The 25,756-nt window shown below is 36.3% G+C and overlaps 1 protein-coding gene across 18 annotated transcripts in view; it reads right to left on the bottom strand.

Moving 5' to 3' along the window:
- Window positions 1–11,026: 11,026 nt before the first annotated feature.
- The window catches only part of LOC105473041 (uncharacterized), a 419,449-nt gene continuing 404,719 nt past the window's right edge, over window positions 11,027–25,756 (bottom strand). For 16 of the 18 annotated variants that reach the window (XR_982021.3, XR_011625087.1, XR_011625090.1 and 13 more), the window contains 2 exons: window positions 19,658–25,070; window positions 11,027–14,284 (listed from right to left, as the gene is read on the bottom strand). Coding sequence is in view for 10 of the 18 variants with exons in the window: in XM_071099043.1 (XP_070955144.1) it covers window positions 24,860–25,070 (211 nt within the window). In the remaining 8 variants the exon portion in view is untranslated. The remainder of the gene's footprint in view (window positions 14,285–19,657; window positions 25,071–25,756) is intronic. The other 2 variants (XM_071099045.1, XR_011625089.1) reach the window with 2 other exon arrangements.

The raw sequence follows: 25,756 nt of genomic DNA, 5'->3' as shown, positions 1-25,756 counted from the left end.
ATGAATAAAACACTATACACATTGGTGTGCATGTTTTTGTGTGAACTGAAGTTTTCAACTCATTATGGTAAATACCAAGAAGTGCAACGGCTGGTTTGTAACATAAAAGAATGTTTAGGTTTTTTTTTTTTTTTTTTTTTTTTACTTTTTAAGAAATCAACAAAGTGTCTTCTAAATTGGCTATACCATTTTGCATTCCTACCAGCAGTTAATGAGCACTCCTGTTACTCAACACCTTCACTAATTTGTGTTGTCAGTGTTCTGGACAGCCAGAACACAAGTCATTTTAATAGGTGTGTAGTGGTATCTTCTTGTTTTAATTTTTAATTCCCTAATGACATATGACGTTGAACATTTTTTCGTATGCTTACCTGGCATCTGTTTGTCTTCTTTGATAAGGTGTCTGTTCAGGCCTTTTGCCCATTTGAAAATCAGGCTCATTTTCTTATTGTTGAGCTTTAACAGTGCTATACTTTTGTTTATTTGACCCTTCCAAATCTCACGTTGAATTGATCCCCAATGTTGAAAGTGGGGCCTAATGAGAAGTGTTTGGATTCATGAGGATGGATCTCTCATGAATGTCCTGGTGCTGTCCTCGCGGTAATGAGTGAGTTCTTGCTCTATTAGTTGTCATGAGTGCTGGTTGTTAAAAAGACTCTGGCACCTCCCCTCTTCTCTCTTGCTTCCTCTTTCAGCATGTGATCTCTGCCCATGCTGGCTCCCTTTGGTCTTCTGCCATGAGTGAAAGTAGCCTGAGATTCTCAGCAGAAGCAGATGTTGGTGCCATGCTTTGCAGTATGTACAGCCTGCAGAAATGCAAGCCAAACAAACATTTTAGTTCATAAATTACCCAGTCTCAAGCATTCCTTTATAGCAATACAAATGAACGAGGACAGTTACTTTGGTGTATTTTGGATACCAGCTCTTTATCAGATGTATCTTTCACAAATATTTTCTCCAGGTCAATGACTTGTTATTCTCTTGACAGTGTCTTTTGCAGAGAAGAACATTTTACTTTTAATAAAGTCTAGCTCTTCAATAATTCCTTTGATCAGTCATGGATTTGGTGTTATATCTAAAAAGTCATCATCACGCTTTAGGTCATCTAGGTTTTTTCCTCCTAAAGCTAAACAGTTGTCCAAATGTATGATCTATTTCTAAACTCTCTATTCTCTTTCATTGGTCTAGATCAATTTATCTATTAATATCTTGATGCCAACACTACAAGTGTCTCAATTATTGCAGCTTTATTACATTTATTAATATATCCATCATTTATTAATGAAATATCTATTATTATTATTATTTTAATTATATTTTAGATTCAACTGTATTGTGCATGTTTGTTACATGGGAATATTGCATATTGGTGGGGATTGGGTTTCTAGAGTACCCATTACTCAAATAGTGAACCCTGTACCCAATGTGTAATTTTTCAACTCTTGTGTCTCACCAATCCTCCCCCATTTTGAAGTCCCCAGTGTCTATTCCCATCTTTATGTCCATGTGTACCCATTGCTGAGCTCCCACTTATAAGTGAGAACATGGAGTATTGATTTTCTGTTTCTGAGTTAGTTCACTTAGAATAATGGCCTTCAGCTCCATCCATGTTGCTGCAAAGGATATGATTTCATTTTTTTTAAACCAATGACATTGGTAATTTGATAGAGATTGCGTTGATTCTGTAGATTGCTTTGGGCAGTATGGATATTTTATATGGTACTATGTGGTATTACATGGTGTATATATATATATCTCTCACACATTTTCTTTTTCCAGTCGACTGTCGATGGACACTTCGGTTGGTTCTATGATTTTGCTTTTGTGAATTGTAATTATATACTTTTTAGATTTGGTCACACTAGTGCAGGTCTCTTTGTATAATGATTTTTTTCCCCCTTTGGGTAGATGCCTAGCAGGGGGGGTTCCCGGGTCAAATGGTAGTTCTATTTTTAGTCTTTTGAGAACTATTTTTGAGAAATATCCATATTGTTTTCCACAGAGGTTGAATTAATTTACAGCCCTACCAACAGTGTACAAGCGTTCCCTTTTCTCCACATCCATGCCAACATCTGTTGTTTTTTTGACTCTGGAATAACAGCTATTCTGATTGGTGTAAGATGGTATCTCGTTGTGGTTATAATTTGCATTTCTCTGATGATTAGTGATGTTGAACATTTTTGCGTTTGTTGGTTGCCTGGATTTTGTCTTTTAAGAAATGTATATTCGTGTCCTTTGCCCAGTTTTAATGGGGTTTTTGTTGTTGTTGTTGAGTGTTTTGAGTTCCTTGTAGATTCTGGATACTAGTTCTTTGTCAGAGTCATAATTTGCAAATATTTTTTCCCATTCTGTAGGTCATCTTTTACTCTGCTGATTATTTCTTTTGCTGTGTGGAAGCTTTTGGGTTTAAGTAAGACCCTTTTGTCTATTTTTGTTTTTGTTGCATTTGCTTTTGGGGGCTTCATAATAAATTATTTGTCTAGGCCAATGTCCAGAAGAGTTTTCCTAGATTTTCTTGTAGGATTTTTAATAGTTTCATATCTTACATTTAAGTCTTTAATTCATCTTAGGTTAATTTTTTTATACAGTAAGAGATAGGGATCCAGTTTCATTCTTCTGTGTATGGCTAGCCAATTTTCATAGCACCATTTATTGAATAGGGTGTTCTTTCCCCCATTGCTTATTTTTGTTGACGTGGTTGAGGTGTGTAGGCATATAGCTTTATTTCTGGGGTTCTCTATTCTGATCCATGTCTATTTTTTTGTTCCAGTACCATGCTGTTTTAGTTACTATGGCCTTGTAGTATAATTTGAAGTCAGGCAATTTGATGTCTCCAGATTGTTCTTTTTGCTTAGAATTGCTTTGGCTATTTGGGCTCTTTTTTGGTTCCATATGAACTTTAGGATTGTTTCTAATTCTGTGAAAAATGATACTGGTAATTTTATAGAAATTGCATTGATTCTGTAGATTGGGCAGTATGGATATTTTAACAATATTGATTCTTCCAATCCATGAGCATGGGATGTTTTTCCACTTGTTTGTGTCATCTATGATTTCTTTCAGCAGTGTTTTGTAGTTCTCCTTGTAGAGATCTTTCACCTCCTTGGTTAAATGTATTCCTAGGCATTTTATTTTTTTGTGGCTATTATAAATGGTATTGCATTGATTTCATTCTCAGCTTGAATGTTTTTGGTGTAGAGACATACTACTGATTTTTGTGCATTGATTTTGTATCCAGAAACTCGACTGAAGTCATTTATCAAATTTAGGGTCTTATGGAATAATCTTTAGGGTTTTCTAGGTATATGATCATGTTATCAGTAGACAGAGGTAACTTTCTCTTTTCTAACTTGGACGCTTTTTATTTGTTTCTCTTGCCTGATTGTTCTGGCTAGGACTTCCAGTACTATGTTGAATAGGAGTGGTGAGAATGGACACCCTTGTCTTGGTCCAGTTCTTAGGGGGGATGTTTTCAACTTTCCCCCATTCAGTATGATGTTAGTTATGGGCTTGTCATGTATGGCTCTTATTATTTTCAGGTATGTTTCTTTGATGCCTAGTTTGTTGAGGGCTTTTATCATGAAGGGATGTTGGATTTTACTGAATGTCTTTTATGTGTATATTGAGATGATCATATGGTTTTTGTTTTTAGTTCTGTTTATGTGGTGAATCATGTCTATTGATTTGTGTATGTTGAAACATCATTTCATCTCTGGAATAAAACCTGCTTGACTGTGATGTATTCTCTCTTTGATGTGCTGTTGGATTCAGTTTGCTAGTATTTTGTTGAGGATAATTTGCATCTGTTTTCATTAGGGATATTGGCTTCTAGATTTTTGTTGTTGTTGTTGTGTCCTTGACTGATTTGGGTATTTAAATATTTATTATTAAAATCAGCTGGTATTGGAACTTCAACTGTTTTCAAAGTAGTTTTTGACTACTCTGGATCCTTTGTATTTCTGTATGAATTTTAGAATCAGCTTATCAATTTTACAAAAAGCCTGCTGGTTTTTGATTGAGATTGCTTTGAATATATAGATTAATTTGAAAAAACTGATAGCTTAACACACCTTAACTGATATGGTAACAATCTTTAGACTCATGAACAAAATATATTTAGGTTTCCTATTTAGGTTTTCAATTCTCATGACAATGTTTTATAGTTTCAGCATACAAATCTTGCCTAATATTGGTTAGGTTTATACCTAAATATTTTGTATGGTTATATTGTTATAAACAGCAACCTTTAAATTTAAACTTCAAATTGTTCATGACTAGTATATAGAAGTACAATTGATATTTATATATTGATTGTGTATCCAGCAATCTCATTAAATTAATTTACTAGTTCTAGTAGGTTTCTGTAGAATTGGACTATCTATATAGATAATAATTTTCAGCAAGCAGAGACAATTTTACTTCTACTTTTCAATGTGGATGATTTTTTTTCTCTTATTGCACTCACAATAAATTGCTATCAACTTACGAGGAATTGTTAACAATATGTGAATCTATGTATGTGAGTGATATTGCATATGTTGCGTATGTTAAAACATCATTTTCATTTTGTTGTAATGAAGTTTCATTGTTATAATGTCTTATTTGGTTTTGGTATTATGACAATGCTAGCTTCATAGAACGATTTAGGAAATATTTCCTTTTCTGAATGTTTTCAAAAGAGTTAGTGTGGAACTGCTATTATTTCTTCCATAAAAGTTTGGTTGAATTCTCTAGTGAAGTCTTTGGAGCTTGGATTTTTTTTTTTTTTTTTTTTTGGAAGGTTTTTAACTACATATTCAATTTCCTTAATAAATAGAGCTACTCAGATTGTCTGTTTTTTCTTTTTTTCTTTTTTTTTTTTTTTTTTTTTTGAGACGGAGTCTTGCTCTGTCGCCCGGGCTGGAGTGCAGTGGCCGGATCTCGGCTCACTGCAAGCTCCGCCTCCCGGGTTCACGCCATTCTCCTGCCTCAGCCTCCCGTGTAGCTGGGACTACAGGCGCCCGCCACCTCGCCCGGCTAGTTTTTTGTATTTTTTAGTAGAGACGGGGTTTCACCGTGTTAGCCAGGATGGTCTCGATCTCCTGACCTCGTGATCCACCCGTCTCGGCCTCCCAAAGTGCTGGGATTACAGGCTTGAGCCACCGCGCCCGGCCTATTGTCTGTTTTTTCTTACTTAAGCTTTGGTAGTTTGAGCTTTCAGATAATTTGCCTATTTCATCTATGTGTATAATTCATTGACATAAAGTTGTTCATATTCCTTTACATTTTTAATGTCTATAGAGTCTGAATCTGTAGTGATATAGCCACTCATTATCCGAGTTGGTAATTTGTGACTTCTTTCTTTTATCCTGGTCAGTCTGGCTAAAGTTTTTTATTAATTTTATTGGTCTTCTCATAGAACCAGCTTTATTTCATTGATATTCTCTATTGTCTTTCTCTTAATTCATTTCTATTCTAATCTTTATTATTCCTTTCTTTTGTTGAGCTTTAGTAGGTTCCTTTTCTAGTTTTTTAAGGTGAAAACTGAGGTTATTGATTTGGGAGCTTTCTTACATTCTACTATGGACATTTAGTGCCATAAATTCCCTCTCTAAATAGATGCTTTAGCTACATGCCATAGTTGTATTTTTTATTGCTATTGAGTTCAAAATACTATTTAATTTCTCTTTTGATTTCTTTTCTGATTCATGGGTCAAATAATGGTGTTACTAGGTTCTAAATATTAGAGGATTTTCTGGATCTCTTTCTTTTATTTATATCTACTTTATTTCAATTGTGGTCAGACAGCATACTTTGTATGACTTGAGTCTTTGCCTTTTAATTCACTGTTTTTATTGAAGTTTTGATAATTCAATTTTCTCTCTTGTTGGGTCATTAGCTATAACTGATTCATCATATTAGTAGTTGCTTTAGGGTTTATAGCATACATCTTTAAACTACTGCAATCTACCTTCCAGTGGGATTATATCATTTCACATATAACATTCAATAGTACACATTCGTTTCTCTCCTTCTGGCTTAAATGCTATTTTTGTTACACATCTTATTTGTTGTATGTATATATCCCACAATACATTGTTGTCATTGTGCTTAAGAAGATATTAAAATTAAACAAATATTATATATTTACCATGTCATTTCTATTTCTGATGATCTTCATTCCTTTGTGTAACTCCAGATTTCTATCCAGTATCATTTTCTATTATCTGAAGTTCTGTTGTGATGAATATTTATTTTAAAAGATAGTTTTGCTGGGTATAAATTTGTAGCTTGATTTTTTTTCCTTTCAGTACTTTAAAGATGCAGCTCTACCATCTTTTTACTTGTACTTTTTCCCACTGAGAAACTTGTCGACATCCTTTTCCATGTTCCTCTACATATAACGTGTTATTTTTTTTTCTCTGATTGCACTTAGGAGTTTTTCTTTACCAGAATTTTTCTCAATGGTTTTAAGCAATTTGATTATTATTTGTCTTGGTATAGTTTTCTTCATGTATCTTGGACTTGGGGTTTATAGATTTTTTTGATCCATGGGTTTATAGTTTCATCATTATTTCTTCAACTATCTTTTGCGCCTTATCCACCTTCCTTTGGGGACCCTAGTTATACATATATCAGCCTGCTTGAACTTGTCCTACATCTCGCTGATGCTCTCTTTATTAAAATTTTAAAAAATTTATCTGTGTTTCATTTGGATAGTTTCCATTATTTTGCCTTCAACTTCATTCATTTTTTTCCTACTAAAATATATCTCTCAATATTTGATTTTATTTTTTTAAGCAACTTTCACCTCTGATTTTTTGAAAACATATAGTTATAACAATAACTATATTAATGCCCCATATGCTAAGTCTAACATCTGTGTCACTGCTAGTTGGTGTCAGTTGGTTGATTTTTGTGCTGGTGTGAGATATATTTTCTTGCTTCTTTGTTTGCTTTGTAATCTCTCTTTTTTTTTTTCCTTTGGAGACAGAGTCTCACTCTGTTGCCCAGAGAGGAGTGCAGTGGTATGATCTCAGCTCACCGTAACTTCTGCCTCCCGGGTTCAAGCAATTCTGGTGTCTCAGCTTCCTGAGTAGCTGGAATTACGGGTGTGTGCCATCACGCCCGACTAGTTTTTGTATTTTTAGTAGAGAAAGGGTTTCTGCATGTTGGCCAAGCTGGTCTTGAACTCTTGACCTCAGGTGATCCACCTGCCTTGACCTCCCAAAGTGCTGGGATTACAAGCTTGAGTTACCACCTGTATGCCTTGTAATCTTTAATTGAATGCCAAACATTGTGGTTTAACCCTCTTTGTGCTCTGGATATTTTTGTATTTCAATGACTATTCTTAAACTATGTCCTGGGATGTAGTTAAGTCGCTCATAAACTAACCCTTTTGGGTTCACTTTTTGAAAGTTGTTAGGTAGAATCAGTGGGGCATTTAGTCTAGGACTAATCTCCCCTTACTGAAGAAATTTCATTTTTAGTTATTTCCCATGTCCTGTTAATGATCAGGTTTACCATTCTGGCTAGTGCAAACAGGCATTATTCTGACCTTGTTATTTTTTTCCTGGTAAGAAGTGGTTTCCTTATATGTATGTACCAATCAATATACAGTTAAGTACTTATCTTTACAATGATTTTTCTGTGCAGCTCTCTCTAATAATCTGTGTGGTAAATTCAACCCTCCTTTGTCTTGCCAGACAGTTAGCTCTGTCTCTTCAAGTCAGGAGGTGTGCTGGGCTTCACCTGCGATCCCCCTCCTTGCACTTTAGACTGCAAACTCTTAAGAGATTGAGCTAGGGTGACAAAAGGGCTCATCTCATTTGTTCCCCACCTTTCAGAGATCACATTGCCCTTTGTTCCCTGAATTCTAATGTCTTGAAAATGGTAATTTAATATATTTTTCCTGTATTTAAAAATTTCAGATGGTAGGGTAAATCTCTTCTTATTATTTAATCTACTATAGCAGCAGAAGTCACTATATTTTTATTATGTTGTTTTTTGCTTTATTATAGATCTGTAGATAATCATTTAAAAAATTATTTGTGTTTTTTGGTGTCCTGTTTAAGCACTCTTTGGCTATTTCAGACCCAAAGGTATTTCCTTTATTTTTACTTTAAATGTTTTGGTTTACATTTTACATTTAGGTCTGCAATCAATCTAGATTGAATTTTGTATATGGCGTAAACAAAAAATAAAATTCAAAGACCTCCCAATCATCTGAATGGACCCCTTCTCTTGGTCAAGGGCATTCCAAAATAATGTGAAAAACAAGGTCAGGCCATGATGGGAATGGAGTAATGAACATCCCTCACTATATTCTTTTCCCTTTTGGAATTACTGATAGAACTGATTCTTTAAGTGTGGTAAGAAACATTTACAATCTGTTATCTCTGAAGCCTGCTACATGGAAGCTTTATCTGCAGGATGAAACCTTGGTCTCCATACTGCCTTATTGTAACCCAGACATTATTTTCTATTAATAGTATCTCTTTCAACCATTTGCCAATCAGAAAATCTTTGAATCCTCCTATGACTTTTAAGCTCCCACTTCCAGTTATTCTGGTTTTCCAGACCAAACCAATGTACATCTTACACATAGCAATGGACACTTTATGTCTCCATAAAATCTATAAAACCAAGTGGTGGCCTCACCACCTTGGGCACATGTTCTCAGGATCTTCTGAGAGCTGTGTTATGGGCCACTGATCACTCATATTTGGCTCAGAACAAATCTTTTTAAATATTTTAGAGTTTGACTCTTTTTGTTGACAATGGAGTGAATCAGGGGGGCAAAAACATTTTTTTCATATGGATATTTAATTGACCTAGCATTACTTATTGAAAAGACCATTCTTTCTGCACTTCACTGCAGTGTCACTTTGTTGTAAATCAGGTAAATGTACATCTGTTACTTTGTTTATAGACTTTATGTTCTGTTTCAATTCTCAAATTGACTGTAATTTCATCATTACCATAAATTTCTAATTAGTATGGTTTATAATGGATCTTAATATATGCTAGTAAAGCCTTTAGTTTTAAAATTAATTCTTTTAAAATATTTCCTTGTCTACTCATTGGCCTTTGCATTTCCATATGAATTTTAGAATTAACTTATTAATTTCTTCAAAATGGGACTCTGAGTAGGATTACACTGAATTGATAGATTAATTTGGGGGAAATTAACATGCTTACATATTGTCTTACCATCCATAAACATGGTATATCTTTCCATTTATTTAGCTCCTATTAACTCCTCCCAATGATGTTTTGTAGTTTTCAATGTAAGGTGTTGTACATTTTGGCCTGCTCAATATTTTAAAAGTTGCTTATATAAATAAGGACCATTAATTCATTTTGTCCTCCTAAGATCTCACAATGGTAAGGAAAACCAGACATGGTCTCTGTCTTCGTGAAGCTTATAGTCCAGTGATACTGAAAATATTATCATATTCATAGTGCAATTATTATAGTAATTTCATATAATTAAAGCAACCACATAAGTCACATTAAATTAATATTGCTAATGTGAATTCTATAAATTTTATGACTTTATTTTTGCTTTATACATTTGTTTAGGTTTTATCATATAAGAGCAACAGGTTTAACAACATGATAAAAAGTATTATAACACTGGGAGATCAATAAAAACTTTTTCCTTTTGCAAAATGTCTTATATTGCTCAAGTTTGAAAACCAGTGTAAGGAAATGGTTTTTGGCTAATTTATGTTAATTTCCAAATTAAATATCAAATGTAGATGTAATCATAGACACAATAACTCAAAAAACTGCTCAGAAGTAGTCTCTAAGTCTTTGGATAAAAATTTTAGTTTCTGATGGAATTTTCTCCGAAGATAGAAGAAGAAAATCTTCTACATAAAAACTCTTTTTTTAAAATTTTTTATTTTTATCATACTTTAAGTTCTAGGGTACATGTGCACAACGTGCAGGTTACATATGTATACATGTGCCATGTTGGTGTGCTGCACCCATTAACTCATCATTTACATTTGGTATATCTCCTAATGCTATCCCTCCCCTTTTCCCCCTCCCCACAATAGGCCCTGGTGTGTGATGTTCCCCTTCCTGTGTCCAAGTGATCTCATTATTCATTTCCCACTTATGAGTGAGAACATGCGGTGCATAAAAACTCTTTTTTTCAGTGTAACATGTCAGAGGAAAAATGCTGATATATCAAAAGTCAAAATGTTAGCTCCAAATATTTTATAGTCTATGAAAAATTAACTTGTGGTTTTTAGTCATTTGTATTTGGGCCATTATTCATATCTGGTTAAAACACCAACATTATCTTGGTAGAGAAACAAAAATTATATAAGTATATGAAGTATTTGTTTTGCATTGAGCTCACAACCAGTATGTTTTAAATAATTTTTTTGAGATAGAGATTTGCTGTGTCACCCAGACTTGAGTGAAGTGGTACAATCACAGCTCACTGCAGCCTTGACCTTCTGGGCTCAAGCAATCCTCCTGCCTCAGCCTCCTGAGTAGCTGGGACAACAGATATCCACCACCATGCCTGGCTATTTTTCTTTTCTTAATTGAGACCGAGTCTCACTCTTTCACTCTGGCTGGAGTGTGGCAGCATAATCATGGCTCACTGCAGTCTCAAACACCTGGGGTCAGGCAATCCTCCTGCCTTAGCCTCCCAAGTAGGTGGTACTATAGGTGCCTGCTGCCATCCCAGCTAATTTTTAAAAAATTATTTGTAGGGACATGGTCTTACCATGTTGCCCAGGGTGGTCTCAAACTCTGGGGCTCAAGGGATTCTTCTGTCTTGGCCTCCCAAAGTGCTGGGATTATAGGCATGAACCTGTAATTATTTAATTTTTTTTTTTTAAAAAAAAGGTCACCGAGCCCTGGTAAGCTTTTTAATTTTTGTAGAGATGGGGGTCTCACTATATTGCCTAGGCTGGTCTTGAACTCATGGGCTCAATAGATATTCCCACCTTGGCCTCTCCAAGTGCTAGGATTAAAGGCATTAGCCACTGATCCCAGCCTTAAATAATTTTTGTTGGGGCTTTTTGTTTGTTTTTGTTTTTATATTTGGTCTAACTCATAGAATCTTTGGCGAAGCATGGTTTGAGCAATTTGGTAGGGGGAATTAAATTGTAAAGTAAAGCAAGATACAAGCTATATCTATATAAATGCCTAATATTTGGGCAAAAAGTAAAGAATTTAGAATTAATAAGATTTTTCCAAATAGATGTATTCAACATCATGTAATTTAAATATTCAGATCTATGACCACTTTCTCTTCTTTTCCTCCAGATATCTGGCATACATAACAATGGTGATGATCTCAAATACCAGGCACTGTGTTTTATAAATATGTGTTTAACGGAAATAAATTTTGAATGCAGAGAAAATATTTTTGGTCAAAACAAAATTAACACTGTTATTTTTGAGAAAAAACAAATTAAAAATAATTTCCATAAAGGTAATAGTCCTCTTACTATATCTATAAACTTATTATGAAAATTCTCAAAATGCAATGGCTTTGAAATCAGGGGAAGGAGAGGCCCTGCTCATTTCAAGGTGTTATTCTCCAACGAGTGACTAACAGGGAAGGTATGTGACTCTTGGGGCATCCCTGCAGGTACAGTGAATGAGCAAATTCTTAGCAGCATTATGACATCACCAGGGAGCGTGACTTGGGTCAAGAGCTTGGCAGGAGGCTTTGGGAACAGTAGAATCAACAGCAATCAAGCCTGGCAAGCCAACATACCGGCCACCATAAAATTGAAAAGAGAGCTTATTGTACCTCATGCACAGCAGCAGGTTTAACAGAAAAGTAGACATGTTTATAGTCCCGGATTTACAGCACACCTTATAAACACCTTATTACTTAGAATCCAGTCTGCTGTCCCAGAAACTAAGAATGTGACTTTGTTAAGCAGTAGGATTTGTTGACATAAATGTCTTGACTAAGTTTGCCATTGTGGTTAACCAAAACGCATTTACTCTTGGGAAAGTAAACACAAGCAAACAAAATGCCTCTTATACTACAATACAGTAAGTTTCAAATTGACCAAACTTAATGCTATGACATAAATATGCTTAATGTTTATGGAATTTTTTAGAAACCTTTTGCCATGTTAGGCTTACCATCCTGTATAAGTCTTACTGAATGGGAATGTGTTTTCAGAATTACATGTACTTAAAGACTTCATCAGAAATATTCAGAAAACCTGCCATGAATACCAGGGCTGACCACGCAGCAAATAAAATGGGCCATGGTCTCCTCAGACATTAACATGGATAAATCAGTTCTGCACCATGTAACAGCTACACACTGAAATGCTTACCAACAATTAAAATTAGAGAACTAATGGAAAATAATGTTGAATAAATATTATAAAACCACATGAAAATATGTTCAAGGAAGGCAAAGTACCTGGCTGAAACCCACAAAGTTGAGAACATTTCTAGGGAATAATGAAAATTCAGACTGATCTTCTGATGCTTAAAACTTCATCCATCTAACAGTGGATACAATCCCTTGTTTTGGGGTCGATTTTTGAAATTACAGACTTACAGGACCATTGGCAGGTAACCCGATAAACCCAGCAGTTTTCCTATCCTTTCAACCTTCTAGTTAGCCCTCACCAAATCTCAAAAATTCTATAGTAGGAAAGTTCTTTATGTCAGATATAGTCTGGATCTAAAATGATAAATTATTTCCCAACAAAATATATATCAATAAAGATCTGTGGGAAATTATTAAGCAGATGTCATGTCTGCGACTGACAGAATAAAAAGTGAACAAATATACAGATATTGATTCGCCAAATCCAACAAACCAGATTCTAGAAATGACAAGAGACCTAGAAATCTTTCTAATAGAACCACGTGACTTTAAAAGCCACAGCAAAGGAAAATGACCACATGAAGTCATTAAAACAATTTTAAAAGTTTGTAATATGGGAGATGTGGTTCTGCAGTAGCATATTCAAGGATGATATTGAGGATTTAGTTGGCTATGCTCCGACAAGTTTTCCCTGAATCAAATTCAATTATAGGCCAAATTAACAGGGGTAGAATGTTCAAAGTGAGAGTTGATGATGACAGTCAACACAGGGATTACTTTTTACAGTTCTAGGCACACGAATTAAAACTGACATTGACAAAGTGAAGTAAGTTCAAAGGAAAGAAATTAGAATAAAGAGATTAGGCCCACATATTCTCACATTGTGAGAAAGTTGAAAAGATCAGGGAATATTTAGTTTTTTAAAAAAATAAGTTTGTAGAGGAATATGATCATTGACTCTAATACTTACATGGAATAGAGCACAGTCTAGTTCTGTTCTAGTAACAATAAATAGAAGTTACAAGGAGACCATTAAAATGTAAGAATCATTTTCCATATAGACAGTTAAAGCTGTCCCAAATGAAGATGGCCTTTCTTAGGAGGATAGGCACCACTGAAAATGTTGAAAGACTGAGCAATCCAGTGGTGGTTACTATAGAAGGGACTGAAGCACTGGAAAGGGGGAGTATATAGAGTAGTTTTCAAATAGTTTAGTAGATCCTTAATATCTGCAAAAAACCCAGAAGACTGTGTAATATGTTAGAATTTCACCTCTCCAGCCATAGTAGTTATTATTAATTTTATTTTATATATGGTGTTCCTCTGATGATTTCATTTTACAAAGGTATGTGCTGTTTAAAAATCTTGCAAACCATCAGAGAAGATGGTTTCTGAAGTCAATTCTGGTGTTATTCTTTTCAGATCTGGCAGAATTCCATCTTTATGCTGTGAGTAGCTCTGTTTAATGAAATTCTGGTACTCAGAAGGCTCAGAGAACCACATGTGAAAGAACAGCAGTAAACATGATGGTTACTACCAAGTCTGTGACTTGGGCAGGGGAAAAAAATTGATATGCGGAGAGACAGAAAAGACAACATTTAAACCAAAAGAAAAAAAAAATACTCGCAGCCTTGAGATGTAAGACATTGGAGTGTTTTCCAGGAGTGAATGTTGTTCACAGCATTGTAAAAGAGAAAAAACCCCTGGCCTCCGAGGGTCTTCTAAATGCTGACACTCCTCAAATCAGATTTTATTTTCAGTGGAGCATTAACTTTATGAGTTACTTGCCGAAAACCTGAGTCTCTTAGGAGAGGGAAGAAGGCTGATTTCATTTCTGAGCATTTTAAGACCTCTGGCATAATTCCAGACAAAGAGTGCACCCTTCTTTGGCCATCCTCTTCTATAGAAAGGCAGTTGATAATTTAGAAGTATTTTCCCAGACATGATCTCATTTTGTCTCTCAACAATGACCTGAGGGACACAAGGACATATAATACATTTTTATCCTCATTTCCCACATGATAGAATTAAAAATCAGAAACATTAAGTGACCAGCCCAAATCATACTGCTACTAAGTAGAGGGGCCAGGATGAAATCTGCATCTTCTTCCTAAGTCCAAAACTCTTCTGCAGTATCTTCAGCACATGATTGCTTCAACTTAAGAGCTCTGATAAGGCTCGGGGTTCCCTTAAACATTGTGTTCCTTTTTATAATGTATTTGTGTTTGACATACAACTAACTGCTATTTGATATAGCCTTAGGCTTGAATATATATGTGAACAAAAGAAACCCCACTTGGATTCAAATAGTAACATCTCTATTAAAAATCAACCGTCCTCTAGAAATAAATAGATCTATTAAAAAAAAAAAACTTAATTCAGTGACTCAGCAAAATATACTGTGATAGCGTTTAGTAATTATTTTTCATTTTTTTGTTTTTTTAAAGTCTATTGTAAGAGAAGTATGCAGGAAAACAGGCTTTGCATGCCGTTTAATTTTCATTACCTCTTCTACTTCTTGAGAATGTCTGGCCTTTGCCAGCCTGCTGAATGTCTGGCAGGTGAACTAGTCTTGGCAAAGCACTTGGAGCTTTATCAGATGAAAAACAAGTGTAAAGGGTCCAATTGGAAGCTAGATTCCCCCCAAGTGGTGCCCTTGAAGTAGATAAATTTTTCTTGACTTTTTAGTCAAGACTTTTTTTCTTTTGGTTTAAATGTTGACTTTCCTATCTTTCTGCATATCAAACTCTGGTTTGAGTCTTCAAAGTACAGACTGTCAGGTTCTAGGGTGCAAGAATTCCTTACCAAAAAAAAAAAAAAATTCCAGAATGGCAGTAAATAGGAGAATTTAATCCATCTATATTCAAGGTAATTATTGACAAATAAAGAATAAATATTGGCATTTTATTAATTGTTTTCTGGCTGTTTTTCAGATTCTTTGCTCCTTTCTTCCTGTCTTGCTGTCTTCCTTTGTGATGCGATGATTTTCTGTCGTATCTTTTGAATCCTTTCTGTTTTCTTTTGTGTATCCACTATAGGTTTTTACTTTGTAATTACCATGAGGCTTACATAAAACATCTTCGCTTATAATAGTCTATTTTAAGTTGATAATAGCTTAACTTCAATAATGTATAAAACTCTACACTTTTACTCTCCTTTATATTTTTAATGTCTCAATTTATATCCTCTTATTTCTGTATCTACAAATGAATGACTGCAGCTGTACTTTTAATAGTTTTTGTTTTTTAACCTTTATACTAGAGTTATAAATAATTTACAAATCATCATTACAGCACAGATTGTGCGTTCCTAACCTAAACATCTGAATTCCAAAATGCTCAAACTCCAAAACTTTTGAGCACCAACTTGACCCCAGAAGTGGAAAATTCCACACCTGACCCCATGTAATGTGTCACAATCAAACTGCAGATGCACAACACACTTTATTTAGGGTCCCCAAGGCAGTTAACCTTTTAATCAAAACACAGCATTGTAGCGGAGAAAAAAAAAGCCTTCCATTGTTTGTTATTGCTATGTTGAACAGGTGATGTAGATATTCTGGTGATTATATTCTGTAGATATTCTGTGCTGCTTAACTACCCAGAACAAACTATTTTTTTTTTACTATATTAATTGTATGTCATATTTTTTACTGTTAAGTACTGATGTGTGAATAAACACAAGAAAATGATTGCTTATCGGTAGCATATAAATTCAGAGTCAGGAATGATGTTGACAACAAACAACTACAGATTCTCTACATGGGTGGCTGAGGTAGTGACACCTTTACTTTCTGATTGGTTCAATGTAGACAAGCTTTGTTTCATGCACAAAATTATTTAAAATGTTGTACAAAATTACCTTTAGGCTACATGTAAAGATATATGTGAAACATAAATGAATTTTGTGTTTAGACTTGGGTCCTATCGCTAAGTTATCTCATTCTGTATATACAGGTATTCCAAAATCTGAAATCTTAAGCACTTTGATCCCAAGCATTTTGGATAAGGGATACTCAACCTGTATTAGAATATTCTAAATTCGACTATATACTTACTTTTACCAGTGAGTTTTATACTCTCATATTGTAATTAGTATCCTTTTATTTCAGCTTGAAAACCTCCCTTTAGCATTTCTTGTTAGGTTTAGTGATGATGAACTCTCTCAGCTTTGTCTAGGAAAGTCTTTTTCTTTCCTTCATTTTAAAAAAAAACAGATTCGCTGGGTAAAGTTTTCTTAGTTGACAGTTCATTTATTTTTTTTTTCTTTTAGCACTTAGGCTATATCATCTCATGCCCTCCAGGCTTGCAAAGTTTCTACTGAGAAATCTGGTCATAGTCTTATGGTGGTTCTCTTGTGTGTGAGAAACCTCTTTTTTCTTGCTGCTTTCACAATTTTCTCTTTGTCTTTGATTTTGACTGTTTGATTATAATATGTCTTGGTGAAGTCTTTCTTGGGTTGTATCTGATTGTAGACTTTTGAACTTCATATACCTAAATGTCCATATTTCCCTACAGATTTAGAAAGTTTTCAGCCATTGTTTCTTTAAATAAGCTTGTGCTCCTTTTTCTCTCTCCCTTCCTTCTGGTATATTATAATGCAAATATTAGCTCTCCTGATAACACCATCAATAAATCCCATTGATTTTCTTCATTCCTTTTCATTCTTTTTTCTCCCCTGATTGGATATTTTCAAATGATCTTTCTTTAATTTCACAGATTCTTTCTTCTGCTTGATGAAGTCTGCTGTTGACATACTCTATTGCCTTCTTTAATTCATTCATTGTATTCTCAGCTTCAGAATTTTTTTAAAAAATAATTTCTCTGTATTGAACTTATAATTTTGTTCATGGTTTGTTTTTCAGATTTCATTGAGTTGTCTATCTGTGTTCTCCTGCTGTTTGTTGAACTTCCTCAAAATTATTATTTTAAATTGTTTGTCAGGCAATTCATAGTTGTCCATTTATTCAGGGTTGGTTACTAGTATATTATTGTGTTCCCTTGTTGGTTTCATGTTTACTTGATTTTTAAAATGTGTTCCTTGAAGTTTTGCATTGCTGTCTTTGATTTGAAGAAACAGTCACCTCCTTCAGCCTTTACTATCTTCAGGAGAGAAAGTTTTTCACCAAACAGCATGGCTAATGATTCTGAGGCTCTCTCTGACCTTTTCTGTGGCTGCATCTGTTCCACATCTCTTGTTCCCTCTAATGTGGACATTCTTGAGATATTTTGCCTTCTTTCAATCCTGCGAAGCCAGGCTGGATGCTAAGAGCCTCCTGCTTGTTTTCCCTATGGTAGTGCTCTGAAATGTTTAAGTTTGAATGCCTTCTCCTGATCCTGCAGAGTCCAGATGGCTGTCTGCACAAGATGCTTGAATTGCTATCTGTGAAGGTGTGCTGGGGAGCTAGCCTGGTGTGGATGGTAAGCCATGGAGTGTCTAGAGTGTCTGTGGATCAGCTGGGAGGTGTTTAAAAATCAAAAATTCCCAAGTGGCTCATGGGAAGGCTTCCTGATAGAGTCTGTAGAGTGATTAGTGGAATCTGTGGCCTCTTCTCCCTGCTTCTGGTATCTTCCAACCACTCAGTTGTGCCAGTCTCCTCAGTATTCTGGGTGGAATGAGAGTGGGCCTCTTGGACAGTGTCCTGTGTAGCTAGGGGAGCAGGACACTAATTCACTATGCTCTTATTTTCCTGTTGGAAAACTTGTGTGCTGAGGATGGTGTCTTTCACCATTGAACTGTGCTGCCTTGCTGGAGGGGTGACATGGGTAAAGTAAAACTTTTCTTCTTATCCTCCTCAGTGTGACTATTCTCAGATTTTTTTTTCTCTAATGGTGTGCTGGAACTTCTTCACTGTATTCCCTGACTCCCACAAATGTACACTCATTTGTGCTAGTTGTCAAAATCAATGCTTCCATGGGGGTTGATGGTAGAAAGCTCCTATGCTGCCATCTTTCTGATATCACTCCTCATTTCCAGCTCTTCATGTTCCTTCTTATATTTCTTCTCTGAGCTCTGCTTGTCAGTCTTGTTCCCTGCACTCCAATGTATTCTGAGGGTATATTTCTGTTCTTCACCTTTGTAGTTAGTTTCACAAAAGCAAGAACTCAGATGGATCCTAGAATTAGCAGTAGAGTCAAAAGTCAAAGTGTGGTTCTTGAAGATGAGTTTTATGAAATATTCTGGTATAAAGGGGTTCCATATTCAACTAAATACTAAATCCCATCTGTGAAGAATCATAGTGCATATGGGATATCCTACGATTAAGAAATGAATTGTTCTTTGTTTAACCCAGCAATTCTCAAAGTTAGTCATGTGCTTATCCCTTGCTTACCTTCTCCCTTCTCTCCTCTGAATTGAAGAGAGGGGTGGAAGGGAGGAGGCATCCTGGCAAGCTGCATTTTTCAGGCTTCCATGTCAACTAGCTTTCTGACCCTGATGTGAGACTGGTGGGAGACTGGAGGATAGAAAGCAAGAAAAGGTCAACGTATTCTCCCTGCCCTGATCCACCTAGGGCTTCAGTGGAGTCTTCTGCAACAGCAGTGCTTCTTCCATAGGAAGAGCAGACAAACAGATTCTCAGTGGTTCCGAGTTCTCCTGGGTAGCTTCAGATCCATTTTGTTCTTTTGTACCAAGAGCAGTAAGGGTTTCCTGTTACTGCTAATCTATGAGTGAGTTGTTTTGCAAGTGGTAGGCCAGGTGGTTTTCTGAAAGTATCTAGCATTTTGCATGCCAGGACTCATGAAACATGCTCACTGTCTTTGTAGCACAGCACTATTTGCATAAATGTCAGCATAGTGAGATTATTGGTTATTAGCTTCATGAAATCTGCCTCTGCATCATGCTTCTAGATTTTCAGAGATCTATTAATCCAGATAAGTGCCATGGCCAGTTTGTTGGTAAGCAGCATGTTCTATCCTAAGGCCTTTGAGCAACTGGGTTCCTAGATCTGGATCTGTCCCTACTGCCTGGTGAAAAGCTTTTGTATCACCACTGACACTTTCTCACATATGTGAGGTTGCTGATAAGTGCCCATATTCTCTACAGCGACAGAGAAATGATGAGTAGTCCAAGCCAGATACTGAGCTCTGCCCCACAAGCATACCCCATTTAGAGATGAAGATGGGGCCCCTCCAAACAAGTCTGAGACAATATATTAAGTCACTGATTCCTGGGTAGCATTGACTGCTACACCTTTTCTGGCAAAGATCAGTATCACGTATATGTTAATATTGGTACCCAAAGATATTTATGTTCTAATCTCTAGAACCTGTGAATATGCCGCCTTACATGGCAAAAGGACTCTGCATATATGATTAAATTTAGGATTTTGAGATGTGGGATTACCTCGGACTATCAGGTAGACCTAACGTAATCACAAGCGTTCCTGCACAGATGCAGGAGCGTCTCAGTAAGAAGAGATGTGACGACAGAAGCAAAGTCGGAATGATGCAGGCCATGAGCCAAGGAATGCAGGCAGTCTTTAGAAGCTGGAAAAGGCCAGGAAACAGTTATTCCCCTAGAGCTGTCAGAAAGAACATGGTGCTACCACCCCATTTTATATTTCTTATCTCTAGATCTATATATATATTTTTCATTTTAAGCCATTAAGTTTGCGGTAATTCGTTATAGCAGTAATAGGAAACAAACATACCAAGAGTCTGCAGGGAAAACATAACTTGGGTAACTGAAAATTTGGAAGTTCCTTCAGCCTCTCATATAGTCTAAGTTTTTCTAAGTGGATTACATGGAGCCGGTCTCATCCACTTGCTTAGCTGAGGCTGGTTTGTCATTCTCAATTCAATCACACCTACTGTTCTTTGAAATAATAGTTTCTATAATAATAATACATGCTAGGTGATTTTTTTCTCCTTCCTTACACGTTGATATACGATTTGGTGGAAGGTTAAAATTTAACATAAATTCCAAATGATTCTCCACATTATCAAACTTGCATACCTTCCAAATGCAGTGCTACAGAGACTTTGAAGAGGCTCTGACATTATCAGCAATCTTCTGAATGCAAGGATACCCAGCCAGAACAGCAGAGGGGAATTTTTTGGAAGGTTAACAAATATCTCACAGAACAGGAGCAAAGGCTTAAAAGCCAAGCCTTGGAAGGCGGGACTAGGGCAGGAATCAGAGCCAAAGATAGAGTCAGGACAATCACATTAATACAATGTCAATGTCTCCCTCCCTCCAGCCTTCCTTTCTCTTTTTCTGTCTCTGATTTAGTCTTTTTCTCTTCTCAGTTTTCTCTCTCTTTTTCTGTCTCTTGCTCTGTCTCTATTTTCTCTCTCTTAACATACAGCCTTCTTTCTGAACATCAGTTTTGTGCTCCCTTTCAAAAGGCAGGAGATCTTCTATACAAGCAGACACAGCAGCTAGCAATAGCTCTTGCTCTTTCAGGTTCACAGAAGGAAGAAAGCTTTCCCCAGGGAAATACACTGATTGGCCAGGCTAGAGTCATGTGCCAAGCCTGTGGGATTGTGCAAGAAAATGGAAGATACTGTTTGGACTCTGTGTTACTTCAGTGAGAAAAGGAAAGGGGTGGTAGGAGGTGGTGGGGGAAAGGGGTGGTAGGAGGTGGTGGGGGCAATGTTCAAAAGAAGAATATGGAAAGCAGGCTGCAGATAAATGTCCATTTGAGGCTTTCTTTCTTTTTTTTTTTTCCATAAAGTCTTGCTCCTTTGCCTAGACTGGAGTACAGGACATGATCATGGCTTACTGTGGCCTCAAACTCCAGGGCTTTAGCAATCCTCCCACTTCAGCCTTCTGAATAGCTGGGACTACAGGCATGCACCACCAGGCCTGGCTAATTTTTAAATATATTTTTATAGAGATGGTGTCTTGCTCTGTTGCCCAGGCTGGTCTCAAACTCCTGGCCTCATGTGATCCTCCCACTCTGGCCTCTCAAAGTGCTGGGATTAGAGGCATGAGCCACCATGCTTGGTCACTGGGTATTTTTAAAGACTAGAGTGAACCTATGACTGATGACACAGAACATTGCCTCTCATATAGAAAATGCTTAAGTTTGGGCTCTCAGAAAACATCACACAGTAAGACCATACAAATTTAAAATTTAAATTGCATAGATGTTATAGAAATATTCTAGTGGTTTCTTTGTATCTTCTCAAATTTATAAACATGTAAGTTTGTATATATATATGCACAGAGACATTTGAAATTTTCATTTATAATTCTCATTTGTAAAAGAGATTTATTCAGAAACATTCAAATTCAGCACTACAAAGAAAATTGCTTGTCTAATCTCCTAGGACTTTAATAACATGAGTTTCCTAAACATGACATAGGTAGATAAACATATTGTAGAACTAAAATTAATAATTGTTGATTTATTCACCAGTTTTATAAATGCTCCTAGATTTAAAACTTCAGTACCACCTGTTTTCTTTGACACACATTCCTGAGACAATTGGTCTTAAAATATTTTAAAATCTGTAGTGGGAAGCAAATAGAGTCAGCCTATTAGGAAGTATTTCCCAGTAGAAATTCTTTGTGGACCTGGTTTAAGAAACAAATCTCATAACTATATATTATCATTTGTATTGTTAGTAAGAGTTAAAATTTTAAAATATATGTTACCTTGAAACATTTAAATAAGCTTCCTTTAACATTGTTTATATCGTTATTTGCCTAGGAAGATTTCTTTTTAATAGACGTTCCAGAGAGATGTTTGTATGAAGTCTTTATCCAAACAATGTGATTCTATGAGGGCAGTCTTGTTCTGAATTAACAAGCTTCCCATAATTTGATATCTCTGTGTAGGCAGCAATGAAGAAGCTTGAAGCATCAAGGAAGAGCTTGAAATCAACAGCAAGATGAATGAGTGTTACAAAGATCGAATCTTACTTTATACAGATAGGGTTATATATAGTTTCATTTCTTGAAATTACTGAAGGCTCACTGAGCATCACAGAAATACTACTCCGGTTTGGCTGCAGAAATTCTTTCTGGCTTAGAATTGCTTGTATTTTAAGGGAATAGTCCTCTTCTTTTTTTTTTTTTTTTTTTTTTTTTTTGAGACGGAGCCTCGCTCTGTCGCCCAGGCTGGAGTGCAGTGGCGCGATCTCGGCTCACTGCAAGCTCCGCCTCCCGGGTTCACGCCATTCTCCTGCCTCAGCCTCCCGAGTAGCTGGGACTACAGGCGCCCACAACCGCGCCCGGCTAATTTTTTGTATTTTTAGTAGAGACGGGGTTTCACCGTGGTCTCGATCTCCTGACCTTGTGATCCGCCCGCCTCGGCCTCCCAAAGCCCTGGGATTACAGGCGTGAGCCACCGCGCCCGGCCAGGAATAGTCCTCTTCTTAAGCCTGGATCTAGGAAAGGGTGCTGTAGAAATGGTAGTTTTGACGTACTGTGACGCCTAAGGTGCTCAGTTTGAGCATGCCATGCCTTTGCCAGTGATAAATGGCAAACACTTACATAACAGTTACTACATGCCAAGCAGGCCTGCAAACAAATTAGACATCCCACAAGTAGTCAGCATAAGCCCAAACACTTAAAATATCTACAAAGTCAGTGATTACACGATTGGCCATTAGCTCAAAATTGATTTTTTTTTTATATGTGAAATACAGGATAGTGAAATATGAGCTGTGCAGTCTGTTTGGTTCCATCATTTACTATCTGGATTCAGAAAAAAATGAGCCTTTTAGAACCTCATTTTCCTCATCTTGAAACTGGAGAGGACATATGCTTACTCCCCTTCCCATGAATAGGGGCCAAGGAAAGTCTGAATGGGATGACCAGAACAGTGGTGCCAGAGCTGAAGTTCAGGCCTTCAGTAGAGACTTTGGCAGAGAGTATCAGCCTTTAGCTGGCCAGCACACCCAGAGGAGTGTAAGTCAGCATCCTTATCAAAGATGGTTACCAAGGTGAGATATACATCTGATGATATCACCTTGATGATATCCCAGGGCTCATCCAAACTTTGGGAAACTGAAACCATCAATTTAGCATTTGCTGATTTTCCTGATCACTATACTTGGGTAAGAAAATTGTAGGAATTCTAAACTTTTGATATAAGCATTAGAGAAAGAGATTGAATTTCTTCATTAACTCAACATACTTTAGGTTACAAGGAAAAGGCTTAGTGGATTTGCTAGCATGCACCTTCTCTAAATCATCTTAGTTATCTAAGATGAATTTACACTAGAATGGGAGAATTCATAAATTGGGGAAATATCCTAGAAGGCCTTTGAAAAGGGGTATTATAGTTTGGTTTGGGGTTCACATTCACTGAGTAACAACAAAAATGACTTCTTTACATTTAGTTATTGTTTTGAAACTATTGCAAATACATTGAAATACAAAAATTGCTCTCCTCCATGGAAACCTGTGTGTTCCTACAATAGTTTTTAATGCATACGAATTCTGTTCATGGCCATTTTGTTTTTATTTGCATTCCAATTTCAATAGTGAGGACAGAGACAACTGTGTAAATAAAATAAAATTAAAAACATTTTAAACTCATAATAGTGAGTACATTTTGATGAAAAATGAAGGAGGTTAGGTATCCTGAAAAAAACTTCCCAGTAAAAACAGAGTGCCAAATGAAATATTGTATACGCCTTTTAAAATGTAAAACTCTTTTATACTCACAAAGAAAGTAGAATGGAAAACTGCAGCTAATTCTTTAGCTACCTTCAGGGAATTTGACAATTTCTATGCCCAGAGTTTTGAGTATTAAAGGTGTAGGTATTAAAACGGGTAACAAGATGTGGAATTGGACCAGCTTAAAGCTGAGCTCCCTAAAGACCCTTAACCTCAGGAAAAGTTTGCTGTATTATTCTTTATACATTTTTGTATATTTAAATATTGTACAATAAGCTCTAAAAGGCATTAAAAGAGTGGAAAACTACACTTTTGTTCTTGAGGGTCATCTAAACTAATTCTTATTCACTTAGCTAATATTAAAGTGAATTTTTACTTTAAAAATTTAAAAAGTTTTGTTCCAAAATTTTTTTTTGAGTTGGGGTCTTGCTCTGTTGCCCAGGTTGGAGTGCATTGGTGTGATCATAGCTCACTGCAGCCTCAAACTCCTAGGCTCAAGCAATCTAATCCTCCCACCTCAGACTCCTGAATAGCTGGGACTGCAGGTATTTGCCATCACCCTGCCTGGCTACTTGTTTTAGAGATGGTGTCTTGCTATGTTGCCCAGGTTGGTCTCAAACTCCTGGCCTCAACAAATGCTTCTGGCTCAGCCTTCCAAGTAACTACGATGACAAGTGCAAGCCACCATGCCCAGCTACAACCATTTTAAATTTAATAATGTTGACACATAGTGGTATAATCAACACTAGATAATTGGTTCTGAAGGATGAGAGGTATGACATGAATAAGCCCATACACTAGCGATCTAAAAGCAATTTCCATTTTTTGTTGGTTTTACAGTCTGCTTATTCAACCAAAGTAAGTGGAGCACAGGGTCTTCTGAGTAATTGAATACATATAATGCATGGGTTGAAGCCACTGCCTACATACCCCAACTTCTCCAGTTTGTACTGCTCTTCCTGGTGCTGATATTCAAGAAGATTCCTTTGGTTTTCCCTTCAAAGAGATAAACCTCACACCAGTGCAGACGGCCCACCCAGGGAGCACACAGGCTCCTAAATGACTAGATTCTAGTTGTAAATGATCTTCCTTGGGTCTGTCATAGGTGGAGACTGGCCTTGGTAGTGAAACCACTTGGCAAAACTGGATGCATCTTTTCAGATTCAGTGTCTCGGAGCATAATCTGAAACAAGTAAAAGTGAGAATCAAAATGTTAGCATTCCTGATGAGATGGAATATAGATTTTTTTTCTTAATAAGAACAACAGCCTTCATTTTGTGCCAAAAATGTTCTAAAACCTTTTTTATCTTGTTTGATCCTCGAAACATTCCAGAAGAAAGATATAACAATTTCTATTTTATAGGTGAGGAAATTGAGGCTCAGAGATATTAAATATGTTGCCAACATATTAAGATGTTGGCAGAATTAGTTGTGGAGCCAGGATTTAGACCAAGGCCGTTCATCTCCCCAAATAAGGTTCTAGGCCTTTTATTTTTTTCAGCCATCAAAGAAGATGGCTTTGCCAGGCCAATAGGGGTATACTGGCTTTTTTTCATCTCAGCTAACCTTGGGGTAAGTGCTAGGGAAATACCTAGCTTATATGAAAAGAATCTTTTTGTCCTGGTTTTGATCTAGTTCCCTGGCAGGCTGGTTAAGACTTGTCTTAACACATACATTTCTCTTGCCAAAGCACACGTGGTGTGTTTGGACATATGGTCTCATTTTTATGACCTTTTAACCTTTACATATTTTAAATATTTCATGGTGGGATTAATTATTTGTGGTGACCAGGATTGGCAGCTGGTCCAATGGGGCCATGTTTGGAATCCCTAAGGAATGAGAGGGTTGATACTCTGTGGAACATAACTT

The sequence above is a fragment of the Macaca nemestrina genome, chromosome 6 (assembly GCF_043159975.1).
Source record: "Macaca nemestrina isolate mMacNem1 chromosome 6, mMacNem.hap1, whole genome shotgun sequence".
NCBI classification, from domain to species: domain Eukaryota; kingdom Metazoa; phylum Chordata; class Mammalia; order Primates; family Cercopithecidae; genus Macaca; species Macaca nemestrina.
Note: the sequence above shows the minus strand (reverse complement) of the source record. Positions and strands in the feature narration are given on the sequence as shown.